The sequence below is a fragment of the Rhinolophus hipposideros genome, assembly GCF_964194185.1.
Source record: "Rhinolophus hipposideros genome assembly, chromosome: 12".
Classification (NCBI taxonomy): domain Eukaryota; kingdom Metazoa; phylum Chordata; class Mammalia; order Chiroptera; family Rhinolophidae; genus Rhinolophus; species Rhinolophus hipposideros.
Window position 1 is genome coordinate 42,534,109 of NC_138058.1, and position 15,305 is coordinate 42,549,413.

General features: G+C 34.3%; 1 protein-coding gene across 16 annotated transcripts in view; it reads left to right on the top strand.

Moving 5' to 3' along the window:
- The window catches only part of NRXN1 (neurexin 1), a 1,108,907-nt gene that overhangs the window by 798,177 nt on the left and 295,425 nt on the right, over window positions 1–15,305 (top strand). For all 16 annotated transcript variants that reach the window (XM_081069306.1, XM_081069308.1, XM_081069310.1 and 13 more), the window contains one exon: window positions 8,378–8,559. In XM_081069306.1, coding sequence (XP_080925432.1) covers window positions 8,378–8,559 — 182 coding nt within the window. The remainder of the gene's footprint in view (window positions 1–8,377; window positions 8,560–15,305) is intronic.

The window sequence follows — 15,305 nt, forward strand, 5'->3', positions numbered from 1 at the left end:
CATTGTGTCGATAGTCCTGACTTAGTTCAAGGAATGTATTAGGTCCTTGTTCATGATTAATAAATTAATAAAAGCACGGAAGTCTGGTGAGGATACTAACAATAAGGTCTTCTACTGTCTTCACTAGGAATAATATTAAGATGGAAATTTCAATAAATGACAACTCGGATATATGCTAGTTCACAAATTAAAAAAAAAAGTTCTGTAGACGATAAACAGAGAGAATTCACCTTGGATAGCATGAGAGTGAGAAGCAGAACTGAAAAGAAAACCAAGTGCAGCAGATACGCCTAAACTAGCAAAAGAAAAAGTCACTTTGGGAAGAGAATGTATATTCTACTTGTGAATACCTAGGTGATAGAGTTAGAGTTTGCAGTGAAGTCTGAGGCAGAAGCTAATGTTCTGTCCAGGTCCAGTCCAACCTAACTAGTAAATAGTTTTAGTGGAGGCCCCGTTAGAGCAAGAATGGCTTAAATATAGCAGATAGGCAGCAAGATGTTAAATTAGAAGAACTAAGATTAGAACACAAACAAAAACAAAACTTCCAGCGTTAGCCTAAAATACTTATGGATTACATTGTTTGGTGGCCTCTATTTCTATTATGTAATACAAATAAGTTTGAAACATCCTCATCCACTTTTGTGTCCAGGATTGAATTCCACTGGTAAAGGCAGAAAACGTGTCACTGCCAAAAAGTTCAGAGGCCTTTCTCGTATAGCATAAAAGTGATTATGGTATGAATAATAAAGATTTGTATTCATCTCTATTTAGCAAATTTGCAGCCTCAGAATGATCTGAAGGCTAGGATGACTTTGGAGGCAGGATGCATACAATAAATAAAATAAAATAAATGCATAAAATAAATAAAGTGTTGCAAAAGCCTCCTATATTTGAAAGATTAGGCTAGACGATGAAAATGTCAGCATGTGCACGAATCATTACCATCAGTGTCATAACAGAAATTTTGAGTCGCCCCACACGGTACAGCCTATGTACTATTTGCAGTATTCCTGAATAAATATCTAGCATAGGGACATGGTAGGTCAGCTACGAATCCATTTATGTTCTAAAGAATTACTGCAGTTATTAAGGAGGAGCATACTTGTTTTCAAAATAATTAATACTTTTTTTTATGTAGCATACTCTTTACATAAATGTCAAAATACGAAAATGTCACATATAAAAATGAAAAATAGACACGATCCATTTATACATATATTTGTTTTCTTTCCAAAATCACAAGAATATAGAATTTTTATTACAGACAATATAGACTAGGAAAATGTGGAATACTTACTAGAAAAAAATTTTTTTAACAATTTAGGGAGAAGACTCCCATTGATTTGCATTTTTTGCAAATCTTTTTATTTTTTATTTTTATTTTTTTATTATTTTTAAAGATTTTGTTGGGGAAGGGGAACAGGACTTTATTGGGGAAAGTGTGTACTTCCAGGATTTTTTTCCAAGTTAAGTCCTTTTCGCTTCAATCTTAGTTGTGGAGGGTGCCGTTCAACTTCAAGTTGTTTTTTCAGTCTTAGTTGTGGAGGGCGCAGATCAGCTCCATATGCAGTTGCCATTGCTAGTTGCAGGGGGTGCAGCCCACCCTCCCTTGTGGGAGTCCAACCGGCAACCTTGTGGTTGAGAGGACGTGCTCCAACCAAGTGAGCCATCCGGGAGGCAGTTCAGCTGAAGGTGCCATGTTCAATGTTAGTTGCAGGGGGCGCAGCCCACTGTCCCTTGCTGGACTCGAGGAATCAAACCAGCAACCTTGTGGTTGAGAGCCCACTGGCCTATGTGGGAATCGAACCGGCAGGCTTCAGAGTTAGGAGCACAGAGTTCCAACCGCCTGAGCCACTGGGCCTGCCCTAGAAAAAAATGTTTATTTGATAAAAGTTTTGAGCCAATAAGCAACGGAAAATGTCCTTACTTTCTCAGCAATGTGCATAATTACTATGGAAACTATCTTTGAGAGAAATGACCCTTGACCTCAGGAGTCATGATAGCTTTCTATGGTTCCATTTTCATGATAGTTTTATTGTAATTAAAATTTCTTATTGAACAGCACAGACCATTTTTATTTTAAAAACAGTATCAGCTGGGATAGAGCTGAATCTCGTATAGGCTGGCTTAGTGGAGAGGATCCCTCTACTTTCATGCCTCCTAAGTTTACTGTGGAGTCTGAGTGGTTCAGCCTCCTTTGATCCTATTGAAAATTTGGGAGATATTAATTGTTAACATGTGGGGAGTCCCCATGGACCCTGAGAGTCTAATAATATTTCTGATTTTCATTTGGTTCAAGAATCGTTATGAAAGAACTAGAACTGAGTTTATGATTGGTGTTTAACACAGTAGCATGTGTGTAGTGACTCTGTATGGTGTCACTCTCAGGAAATTCCAGGGCGTGAAAACGATGCTCCAAATTTGACCATTACTGTTTTCTCAGTTTGCATTCAAGTCAACAAACTGCTTTGTAAAAATTCAATAAATTTTCATAATCCCAGCAGTCTAGGATTCAGATGGAATATGGAGCTTGCTATATATGAAAAACGTCCCAGTGTTCCTTCTATCTTGAATGTCATTATGACCTACTTTGGTAAAGTTTTTTATTCTCTGGGAATCATCTAAACTCTTCTTGATTTTCTTTGATTTGGTCTGATTCAGACTATGGAGTTGGTATCTAAGCGATTTCAGTGCCATCCATGTTTTTTACCCTGTTTCTTTATTAAGGACCTACCTGCTCTCTTTCTCAAAGCTGTATGGGTAAAAACCCTGTTTCATTTTGTAGTCCCTTTAGCTATTTGTAATGCATTTGTCAATTCTAACAAGTCTGTCTTCCATCAGATGTCTCAAAGTATGATGTACATATGGTCTTTATTTTCATTCTCCTTTTCTAGTATTTCTCCACCCTTACATTCACAGTAGCATTGAGGGCTGTCTCTTCTCGATCTTCGTAATTGTTGTTATTACTTTTTAGATTGAGAGTTGTGTATGTATTATAGGTAGGAACACCTATTACTCTGATTGCATTCATCTCTCCTCTTATAATGCCCATTTTTCCTGAGTTTTCAATGCTCTTATGTAAAATTTTAGGAATTAGGAAACTGTTGTGCTCAGTTCCATGAAATAATTCTTTGTGATCTTACAAAAATTGACAGAAACTGAGAAAGACAATGAACTGTAATGAGTTGTTGCTTTAGTGTACCTATAGGATTGTTAAGATTTGTTTATCACTTTAAGTTTTACCAGCTTAGAAATTTTACCATAATCTAAAACTTTTCTTTTTTTTCATCCAACATGTCCTTCTCATTGTTTTTGCTTTTTATGAATGTTATTCAAAAGAATGCTTCCACATAGGTAGAAGTTGTTCAGAAAATTTAACAACAGCTTTTGACAAGGCTGTAGGAGTAATAAAAGCTCTCCTTATTTATAATTGTTTTATTTTTAATTTCCGTCTGACTGCCTGGCAAACATTCATTGGAAAAAGTGTTATATCCCTGTTACATTTAATAGAATTCATAATGGCCTGAATGTTTCATGTTGGCTACATGATGACATTTGAAGAATTATAGGCTTTCAGAAAAGAACCTTTTATTCATATACTTACATTATGAGTTAGAAGCTAATCTGTTCAGAAGTTAATTATATTATTGTTCATGTGGCAAGGACCCAGAGCAACCAATAATCAAGCATATCTGTACATGCTGATTGGTTTTCTTTTTCAGCAAGGTTCAATCCATTTGAGGGAATACATTAGCTTTTTCAGAAATGAGTGAGGCTGAAGTGAGTACATTTAGGGAGGAGATGGTTGTCAAGAAAGAGCAAGAGGAGAGAGAGCCCTTTATGTAAATACATGTTAAATAAAATCTAAAAATATTTCTTCTAACCGCATCACAGGCAGTTCAGACATTAGAAATAAGAGCATATGTATATTTTTACATGCATTTATTGCAGTGCAAAGTATGCTGACACTGCTATATTTGCATCTCATGGAGGCTGCTTTGTTAATCAGTTTAGAGGGCATAATTCAGAGTCACTACACAACCTCAATGAGGAAAGTGCTGGAAACAACTTTGAGTCATCCATACATCCAGTGAGGTGATGGATATGAAGGTTAACTTGCAATAAATCCATTAGTGGTCATGACAGGGATGTGGTAGTGCTCACCCTATAATAACATGGGTAAGTAATAAAGGTGACACGTTCCTCTCTGCCCCTCTCCGTGTTGATAAAATGTTTGTAAATATCAGGATATACTGTTGCTACACGTTGAGTTCACTCATCTAATAAAATAATACATGTTTCTATAAAAATAAAATTAAAAAATAAAGCTAGATTGCAGTTTACTTTGTATAGACTTGCTCCTTTATTGAATGGTGATAGTGAATTTTTTGGCATCATGCTATAACTCTTCCCATCCTAGATGTTTTATGCTGATGAACAAATATTTTTTTTTCGCAAAAGCTCCCAGTGGATGCAATTTAACACCTTTCCCATTGTCAACTATTAGGGAAGGTAAATAATATGATTGGTGTATGTGAAAATAGTGCTAACTCAGGGAATGAAATACTAAAAAGATTAATGAAACAGGAATGTAGGAAAGTTCATTTCTAAAAAAGGCATTTGGTGTGAACACAACTTTGAAATGGATTAAACTTTTCTAAAGACTCATTAAAATAAAACAACTATGTTGCAATATTAGTTATTTAATAGTTTCACCACACACACAAACATACACAGCATCTGTTCTTTCTAAATGCACTGGGCACTTATCACATGCCAGGAATTGGACTAAGGTGTTACTGTGCAATATCTGAAAATTAATCCTGATAAAAGCTGTATGGTGTAAATAGTGTTATTATCCCCATTCACCCTCTTACCCCCAGAAACCCAATACTTAGAATAAATAGCTTGGTCTCGATCGTGTAGCTCGTAAATGATGCAGTTGGAATTTGAACCCATGTCTGCCTGAGTCCAGAGTTTACCTTCATAATGCCTTTACTATTCTGCTGCAGTAAGTACATAATGACCTTGGTTGAGAAAGATGCAATTTAAATGAAGTGAATTTGGAAATTTTAGTCATCTGACCCCCTATAATTTAGTGTGGGAGTATTCTCATATTTTCAAGGTTACCAAAATAGAATATATGGTAATTTTTAAAAATCTTGATGGAAAGAAGGTTTTAAGAACATAGATTTTTTTTTTTTTTGAGTCTCATACAAAGGGATTTTATTTAAAGAAAAAAAAGCCAAGATGCTTATAAAGGTAGGTAGAAGAGAGCTGTGCTGGGGCTGGACAGCTAATTCTTTCATTTATTATAGAAGTGTGTGGATGAATACAATTTAGTGCACTGTTATGCATACAGGAGAAAAAGAAGATTACTTTCCAGAAGTATCTGGAGAAAAAGGACACTAAAAATGCGTAATTCCATTGTTTGGCACACAGTAGTACAACTGTTTTTGCTTTGTTTTGGTGAAACCTTAAGAACTAGAACGTCATTGCAGGGAGGACAGAGTCGCTAATCACATGCTAGTTTCCAAGTCTTACTGCTTATTGGAAAAGGTTGAGATATGGGATGAAATCAAATCTTGAGTAATGATATTCGTATTGTGACATTTATCTTAGTGAAAATGTAAACCTTTAAATTGTATTCCTCAAGTTCTGTGACTGAGCAACTAGTAATTCCATAAGTTTGGGAAAATGTACCCTAAACTAAATGTTAATCTACATATATTACATGTTCTGTCATTACACATTTGCATGTTATTTTTTCTTTTCTTGAAAGCATTGTGAGGTGAAAGGACAGCATATGATCATGAGGTACAAATGTCACTTTATGGATATGAGACATTAGAATATGATAACAATTGGCCTTGATAAATTCAGACTGACATATCCAATTAACTTTCTTTTGACTGTCTTGTTATGATAACAGAAACATTTCTGTAATAAAAAAAATACAGGCATCGGGGTCTGGATAGTAGGTCTCTTACCAGCTCTGCCACGAACCCAAGTTTGCAACATTGGATAATAACTCAATCCTTGTGACTAAATTTCCTCAAATATAACATGGGAATAATGCTAGCCCTACTTTCCATGCAGAAGTAGAGAAGAAAGGAAAATAATTGTTGTGAAAGTTATTTTTAATGTTGAAAACCACCATGTAATGTAAGATATCCGTTGCTTTACAACACTGCCTGACTTGGGTGAATCTGGGAAACATCTGAATTCTTATATACGCTTTTTGTTTTTAAGTAGCATCTCTAGTTTTGAATACTTTTCTTAATTCATGTGAAACACATAGCCATTAAGAACAAAGTTAATGAAAAGGAAGAAAATAAAATTAAGTACTCAGAAGTCACCATCACATCCTCTTTTATAGAAATCTCCACTTTTATATGTTCTTGTTCTAATTTTATCAATTTAGGTCTTATTGAAATGTCTAATGTTCAGTCACCTGCAAAAAATTATCCAGAAGAAAAATATTTATCAAATAGTTCTTGCTCGTTAAAATCCTGATGAACAAGCTTCTGATAATACAGAATGTAAATAGTGTTGGAAGACTCCAGCATTCTTCACACACAAATCTGTGTATTCTGAATTTTCTTTGCTTGCACACTGAGTGGTGCCTTTGAAATATGACTTACTTATTCTCTCATGAGAGAGATAAACTACTTTTATGCATGAGTATGCTAAAAAATTAATAGAGAAATGCACAGCCTCTCTACTATTTCATTTCCACAAAGTTCTGTTTTATCACTTTTACATTCAGAGTTATCCTGACATGCTTCTTGGGTCAGGTCTCCAACCCAAAGCCTTTTAAATCAATGAGGCAAAGTAGGCATATTGTGTAGGTCTTTGGAGTTTCTCAAGGGCGTATGGAAACGTCTCAGAGAGATTACAGTGAAGAGTTGGATCCGAAATCTCTCTCTCTCTCTCTCTCTCTCTCTCTCTCTCTCTCTCTCTCTCTCTATCTCTCTCTCTCTCACAACAACAACAAAACAGTATTATCAGCTATTTAATTAAATATACACAAATGTGATAGTGTCATCCTCATTTAATTGGTAGATTTGGTAATCAGAAATTTGATGGGTTGATGTTATTAAAACGTATAACTTTACACAGAACTTTTACACTTAAGCCTCACTATTGGTAGAAGATATTTTTCCATAAAAACAAGATGTTTTGTGGCCTAAATTTTAACAATTACTCTTATTGCTTTCCTTGCCATGTTCAGCACATAGTAGGAACACAACAAATATGTATGGACATCCTTTGTTACTGGAAGGCTACACTTTACAAATTGTACCATAAGGTCTATTCCTGGAATAACTAAATAAATATTTATATGGTTCCCTTTATTGTATAGGAAGATCTCTTGGTGTGTGTGTGTGTGTGTGTGTGTGCGTGTGTGTGTGTGTGTATCTTTCCATGTCTCTTCCAAATTTTCTGACTCAAAGATTTTATTTTACTGTATTCCATGAGACAGATGCCAGTAGTTCAATGAGATAGGACTTTAATGCATTTGGATGCTAAGTAAACCTGTTTGAAAACAAAACACTTTTTAAAGTAAGATGGATAATTTACTGACATCATCACCATAAAGTAAAATTTGAATACTCACCAGTTGAGGCTATGACATTGTTCTTAGTGCTGTAAGACTAGTTAGTGTTCACTTTGGGAAAATATAGGTCTTCTTATGATGCTGGATATTTTGACAGATACTAGATGTTTCTTGTTAGATAGATAATACCTGACTTCTATGGATGGGATCTATTATCTGTATTTTTCTTGACATGACTACTGGGGCTTATGGCTGTTGGTCCATTAGTTACCATTTGTCATATGTGAATCGACCTTTTCCCCATAAAAAGTTGATTTGTAGCTTATTTGTTGTGATTTGCATCACTGTACTGTACGACCCTGTCACATCTACATGCAGCTCTTGTTTCAAAAACAACTTGACATATGTTTCTGTCTCTTTTGGAAGCCTCCAAACTCAATGTTTCCTGCTAAACTATTTCATAAAAACTGGCAGGAAGAAATAAAACCCCATTCCATGGTATTCTTGTCCAACTCAGTTGAACAAGCAGTAATCCCTCATTTGTTCTGAAACACCTGCTCGTGGAGTTAATGAGTGTATTAAAAGTTGAACTGCCTTGATATTTCTTTTGGGGGAAAAAAAGGAAAACTCTGTTTCTTGAGCTCTGTTATTTGATTGAAATCTGTTATTTGCTTATTTGCTTTGCCACAGGTTATTTATTTATTTATTTATTGCCATAGCATAAATTTAATACTTTACTGAGATGTCAACATAACAAACATGGACAAGTGTGCACTTGACATATTTGGACTAATGGTTTTGTTTTTTATTTTCCAGCTGGGACAACGTATATCTTTAGCAAAGGTGGTGGACAAATCACGTATAAGTGGCCTCCTAACGATCGGCCAAGCACACGAGCAGACAGACTGGCCATAGGGTTTAGCACTGTTCAGAAAGAAGCTGTACTGGTGCGCGTGGACAGTTCTTCTGGCCTGGGGGACTACCTAGAACTGCATATAGTAAGTACTTTTAATAAAATTCAGCTTTTGTTTTTTACTGTTAGTTTTTTGTAAGTAACTTATAATACTGTCTTTTGGAAACTTCTCTTCCTCAGCAATCAATTCTTTGATACAGAAAATATAAATGTGTTCTAGTGATAATTTGACATTATACCTATTACTGTTGTTAAAAATGTTCTTTATTATATAAAATATTATGTTTTTAAGTATGAATTCGTCTCAATTTTCTATTCACAAATATTTGTTTTTGGTGAGTTTTTAGTGATTTTAGGCAGACTTGCCAAATTAAAAGAAATAATAATCATTAACTATTGCCCTCTAAATACTATTCCATCTGGGTGGAAGCAAGGGGTTGCAATATTGGTGACGTCAAAATATCTAGATCCAGTGTCCTTATTTCTTTTCTAACCAGAAAAGAGAATTGTCTGAAGTTACATGCAATGGAGGGGAGAAAAGGGAGAAAAGGAAACTTTAAGGATATTTGGGGATATGAAAGAAAGTGACATAAAAACACATTATTTTTATGCCATTTTATACTTATTTTGATATGTAAGTATCAAGAAAATACAATGGACTCTTGTGATTTACATCCTGGGACCATTCCTTTTTCTCTAAGCTCTAAGCCTCCCATAAGAATTCAGTCAGCACATACTAAATGGTAAATAATAGTCCATAAATGAAAAGCTTTCTTTACATTTTAAAGTTGCCATGATTGACTATAGCTTGGTGCTCTTCCATTTATCTTTGCATTCAAAGAGTTACTAATTTGTATGGTTGAAATTCTTCATCTCTTCATTTCCTTGTAATATTTGCAAAGAAGCACATGCAGGCTTTCATTGTTAAGAGATGTTAATATTTGCTAGTATATCAAAATAAGAACCACAGGAAAGTGTCACATATTTAAAAACTCTATAGTGTTCTTATCATCATAATACTTTATCTAAAGTCTTTATCTTCTGGAAGGTTCTAGAAGCATATGTCTTTCCATTCCCCCTTTTTATTCTTGAGGTACAGTTTATTCCTTCTGCCATATGTGATCATGTAAATTTGTTTTGTTTTATTTTTGTTTATCTCTGTAAGTTCTCTCTTTACCAGCACCTATGCCTCAAAGGACATCTGATTAGGCCAGCATGTTCTTTTCTGTTAGAAACTGGCCTTCAGGCACTCATCCTAAAATGTTTGGAAAACCATCAAGGACCAAAATATGGTATCACAGACTTGCAGGATATTAATTTTCAAAGTTTTATTCATTTATTTTCTTAACCTTAGTTTTCCATTATACTTATAGAATTTCAAATAAGCTGATTAAGGAATTTATACTGACCACAAGAGCTGAACTCATTTCTAATCTTAGAAAGAAAAATGATAAAACACTTCCGCACAACCATTATTGAACCATTGTAAATTTGCCATTGTAAATTTTTCAACTCAAAATGCAGGTTTCAAAATGCAAACTTTAGGAATGTAATTTCAGCTGCCTTTCAGCAAATATCCAGCAATCAAAGCTGAAAGCATCTGAATTCCTATGGCATCTTAAATAAATGATCAGTTGAGAAAAACTTAACTAGTGCAGGAAGGAATCTTGCTGTTTAGAGTAATCTCAACTTTCTAAATGTATTGGCTTCATTCTGATTTAAGAGCCTTGCTATTTTAAATAAATAAATAAATAAATAAATAAATAAATAAATAAATAAGAAAGAGCTTTTCCCCTTGAAAGAAATTACTTATTGATCTATAACCAATTACACATTTACCCTGAGAAAAGGTTCTACAATGATCACTCTCAAATCATAAAGGGCCATGTTATTAAATTACTCAACCCTTGCTGTTTGTTTTATAGTCAAAGAGTTTTAGTCTGTATGAATGGGTATTTCTTTCAAGTTCTGATCGAATGTGGACGGACAGTACTTTCATACATAAAGGACTGACTTTCTAAGTGTTCATACCAGCCCAGTACCTTCCACCGCTCTTTGCTGGCCATGGATTTCTGACCGCTTTTTTTGAGGGTCTCCTTCTTTCTGAGTCTCCTCTCTTGTCCTTGCCTTGCCATTCACTTTGGATTCAGTGTTTGCCTCCACATACCCTTCCTTGTGGATTTGCTATCTACAGACTGTCCCTTCATCTGAGAGCCAGAGAGAGAGGTGCAGAGGAGAGAGAAAGATAAAGGAGAGAGAGTGAGGGAGGAGCAGAGGGAGGATGAAAGAAGGAAGAAAGGAAAGGAAAGGAAAATGAAGTGTATAAGAACCACAACTGATATTTGTGGCTGACAGAAGCAGTAGTATTCTTAATAATGATATTTAGATTTGGGAATATTCAAAGGCTATTTTATGAAATTATTTAGGTACCTTTGAATCTATCCTGATTTTTCCCAAATCATTTTTTTGGCTTCTTGTCAGGATTGAGAATTTAAAAGGAAAACAGATTTGTAGAAGTATAGATTATTACTATCGTTGGATTTTCTTTTATGAATATAACTGATTTAAAAATTAACCTGATTGATATCATAGGTGATATGTTTTAATCTATAAAAGTTACAATTTTAGGTTATCCATTAAACTGCCAGGAAAATTTCTGTAAACCTTTGAGGTCAACCAAGTATAAACTATGTACTGATCTTATTTAAAAATATTTCCACCCTTAATTAACAGAGTTAACCAATGAGCTGGAAAGTTGATTGCACACATTATAAGATGCTCCAATTTTGCCAAAATGTGTAATACCATTTCAATTAGATAACTTTGAAAATATGATTGGCATAAATGTCAGTGAGGATGTGAATATTTGACATTGTTTAACATCCCATTTTTTTCAGAATGATCATGTTTGATTTTACCGAAAATATAATCATATTTAAATTTTGGTTAAGTGTACTGTACTCTTAAAAATATAGCAACTTGGAATAAAATAGTTTTGACTCAGGTGGCCTAGTTTTTATAGAAGGATTGTTTTGTTATATTAATATTGCTACCACTGTTGCCCTCAAAGCCATATGATACTGCCATTGACATCTGTAAGGTTTTATTTAGAAGAGGATGAAGGGAAGAGAAGAACATGATGTAAAGACCAATTTAGTAGCACAGTACCTAAAATTCAAGTGCTCGGTAAATGTTTTCTGAAATAATAAATGAAGTAATGAATTATATATTAAAACTATCATGTCTTAGGCTCGGTATAGACTTTCAACTTTTTAATAGTCAAAGTGAAGTCACAGGTGAAGTTTAATTTCTATATAACTCCAAGAATGTCATCTAACTTCTTGTTTACAATATAGAAAGTGTAGAACTCAATACACAACAGCCATATGACTGAAAATTTGCATATTTTTATTGATATTTTTCTGAATCTTTAGCTAATTGATTTAGTAATTGATTATTTAAAGAAAGTATGTGGTGAGAATTCTTTATTTTTTTTGGATGAATGATCGTCTCTCCTTAATTACCTCATTTATCTGAACTCACTTTTATCATAAACTGTGCTCTACTCATTTTATACCTGTCCATTTTTTCAAATAGATATAAGCTTTCTGATGGCAGAGAACATAGTTCATAATAATGACAACTAATAAGAAAAATAATATAATATAGAAATGTGACTTTTCATCATTTATTTCAGTACATGCTAGAAGGCTGTCCAGAAATTTTTCTGAACAACTAATAAGGTCCAGGTCTGTGTTAGGTCTGTAAATCCAAAAATAAATCATCTCTCTATTTAGTACTTACTTCAATAAATATTTGTTGGATGAATCAATGAGTGAATGAACAAGCCAGATCTGGGTGCTGCTCACCAGGTAGCTTAGATTATTTATAATAAACGTACTTTGTCCCAAAGTGACTACTTTTTCTTGGTCATTTCTCTACCTTGGAATATCTCCATTTCTTCCTCTTGCAGTTTTAACTTTCTTATCTACATAGTATCTGTAAGAACATGGACAAATGATAGTTTTTAAGATAAAGAACATGAAGAAGAGACTTGTAAACTGTGAAGTGTTACACACATTTGAATTAGTAATGCTGAGGATTGTTTAATAAGCAATGACTAAAATAATTTATGAGAAGCAATAAACAAAAAATAAAGTTAGTTTTTTATAATTAATAAGATATATCTATAAATTTTACTAGTGTTGTCACTCTAGAGGAAACATCTTTTATATAGCAGTCTGGTAATGTTAATTGGAGGTTACTTAACCCCTCTCTGATTTACAGAAGAAAGCCACCACAAATGTATGCTCACTCACGGCCATAATGTGTGCATTGTCTCTGACCAGAGGAAATGTGTGAAGGGTGGAGGTGAGGATGAGTGAAAAGTATTCTTTGAAATTCTTTCATCTTGGGAGCATGAAAGAGCATTGCAAATTTGATTAGTGAATTGTTGTACATATTTGCCTTAAGTGTTTCTTCTTTGTACTTTGTAGGGCTGGAAGCCTTATTTTTACAACAAGTTCTTAATTGATTTTGATTTAGAAATGCACCTTTTGATCTGCTGTGTTAGTACAGACTAGAAGCATAGTGTATTTATAGTAAATATTACATGTCCAAAAATGACATCGATATTGGTTGCATGTCAAATCTTTCTCTGACTGTCTACATTTTATACTACTTACCTTTACTTGCTACATAGCAAGTAAACTAAGAAACATTTTTTCTAAAGTCAGTAATTGTGCATTTGTGCGTACCTCTACAACAAGATAAAACCTACTTATTCCCTCATAGGCTCTTCTTGAATTTAAATTATGTTCCAAAGAAATATTCTTACTACCCTACAGATTCATGTATTTTAAGAATTTCACTTTACCATGCAATATTTAATTCAACCCCGTAATTCATACACAGTAGATATTTTAGATGGCCTTGTTTTCCTGGTTCTTACATTAATTAGAGAATATGTGGCCTCTCTGATTGAAGTTTTCAAAGAAAGACTAAAATAATGTGTTTTCACCATGTTTTGTAGAATTCTTGTCAAAGCTTCTAAGGTCTTAAGGATACAAGTTATCTTTGGAGAAAATGGGAGAAGTGGTGGTCATATTTCTGTCGGCTTAAATGCTATCCAGATACCTTGATGTTGTCTGTATTTTGGGGGTGGGGGTGGGGTCAAGGGAATCAATATAATCTCCTCCCTTCACCCGTTCCCCTTGGAAGTTAATTCATTTTTCATTTTCTAATTTACTGGTTGTCATGTTTGGTGTATCCATAACTCTCTGAATTTGGTTTTAAGAATTCTAGAAGTATTTCCTTCCTTGAAATTCTATCACTGAAATTTAATAAAAGAAAATCAAAACAACTGTCTCTACCTGCATCTTGTCAATTCATGTAATTGACACTTAAGCACTTATACTTACCTTCCTGTCTCTATTCTGAATACTTTACAATCCATTTTATGTACTTATGTCAGGTTAATTCGCTAAAATGCTTCTTTGATTCTGTTATTCCTTTGTTAAAACACATTGATGCTTCCCAATTATGTACAGGTGAAGGCACATTTCTATGCCTAACACTTAATGTCCTCAACATTCTGATCTTAATTTCCCTTTTCTGGTCCATTTTCTCACAATTTTATACTTATCTTTTTACTCCAGTGAAGTTTATTAATCGTTTTTTTTTTTTTTTTGAACTTCTTCTTGTCATTTCTCTGTTTCTAATTCTGTCCGGAAGGGTTCTTCTCATTTTCTCTCACTGTCTAGATTCTGCTCAGTCACCAATTCCTCTATTTAAATGTTGGGTATTTTCAGGGTTGGCCCTGGAATCTTGTAGCCGCCTGAGCTAGTAGAAAGAAGTCTAGGACTGAGGAATCTCTTTGGAAGAGCTGCTGAAACAAGCCCAGAGCATTACCTAAGTAGAGAAATTGTGTCCATAGCTTTTGACCAATCTATGATCACCACTCTTCTTCATCCATTGCTTTATGGTGGGCCCCTAGTTATTTTACAGAAGAGCTTCACATACACTCTAAGTTGGGCAGAGCTGAGTTGCAGTAGCAAATCCTCTTTTCTTATGCCAAGCTGCCAAAACAAGAGATCTCTTTCTAACTACTGACTACATCTCCATTTCTTCTGCAGCTACTATTTTTCAAAGCCTACTTTCAAGATATAATCTTCTTTGTCCCATTCAACGCATTATTATTGTTCACCTATAATACAATTCATACTGTATTAAGCTGTCTTTTTCTGTGTAACAAAATTTCCCACAATTTAGCAGCTTAAAAGAGCAATCATTTATAATCTTATACAGGCTCAGTAATCCAGAAGCAGCTGAGCTCAGTTATTACGAGATTCCTCAGTTCTTAAGGAGAAGACATGGTGAAGATCTCCTGTGCTCAGAACACATCTATGTTCATTCTCATGATCCAGTCCAAGTCTACATGTCTTAGGAAGAAATTATAAGCAACAACGAAAGCATATACACTCTGGTTATTAAGGATGTGGCTTTGCAGAAGTCTAAACACAATATGGATTGATGGAAAAAAGAATAATGAACACATTGCTTGAGGATTAAGAGCTAGTTTAGGGAAGGCACACTGAAGAGGAGTCATTTGTACACTGATCAGGAAAACTCCTTTTATTGCATAAAACACACTGAAAACCATAAACAAAATGCATGCGAGTCGTTAAAAAATGCAAACCGCATAGCAAATATGTCAGCCAAACATCAGGAAACGAGAGAAAAGTGACACTGTATCATCAGAGTCCTGTTAAAGCTGATGTTGGGTCACTCTTGACATAGGCAGTTTGTTTCAACAAAGACAGAAAACGACCC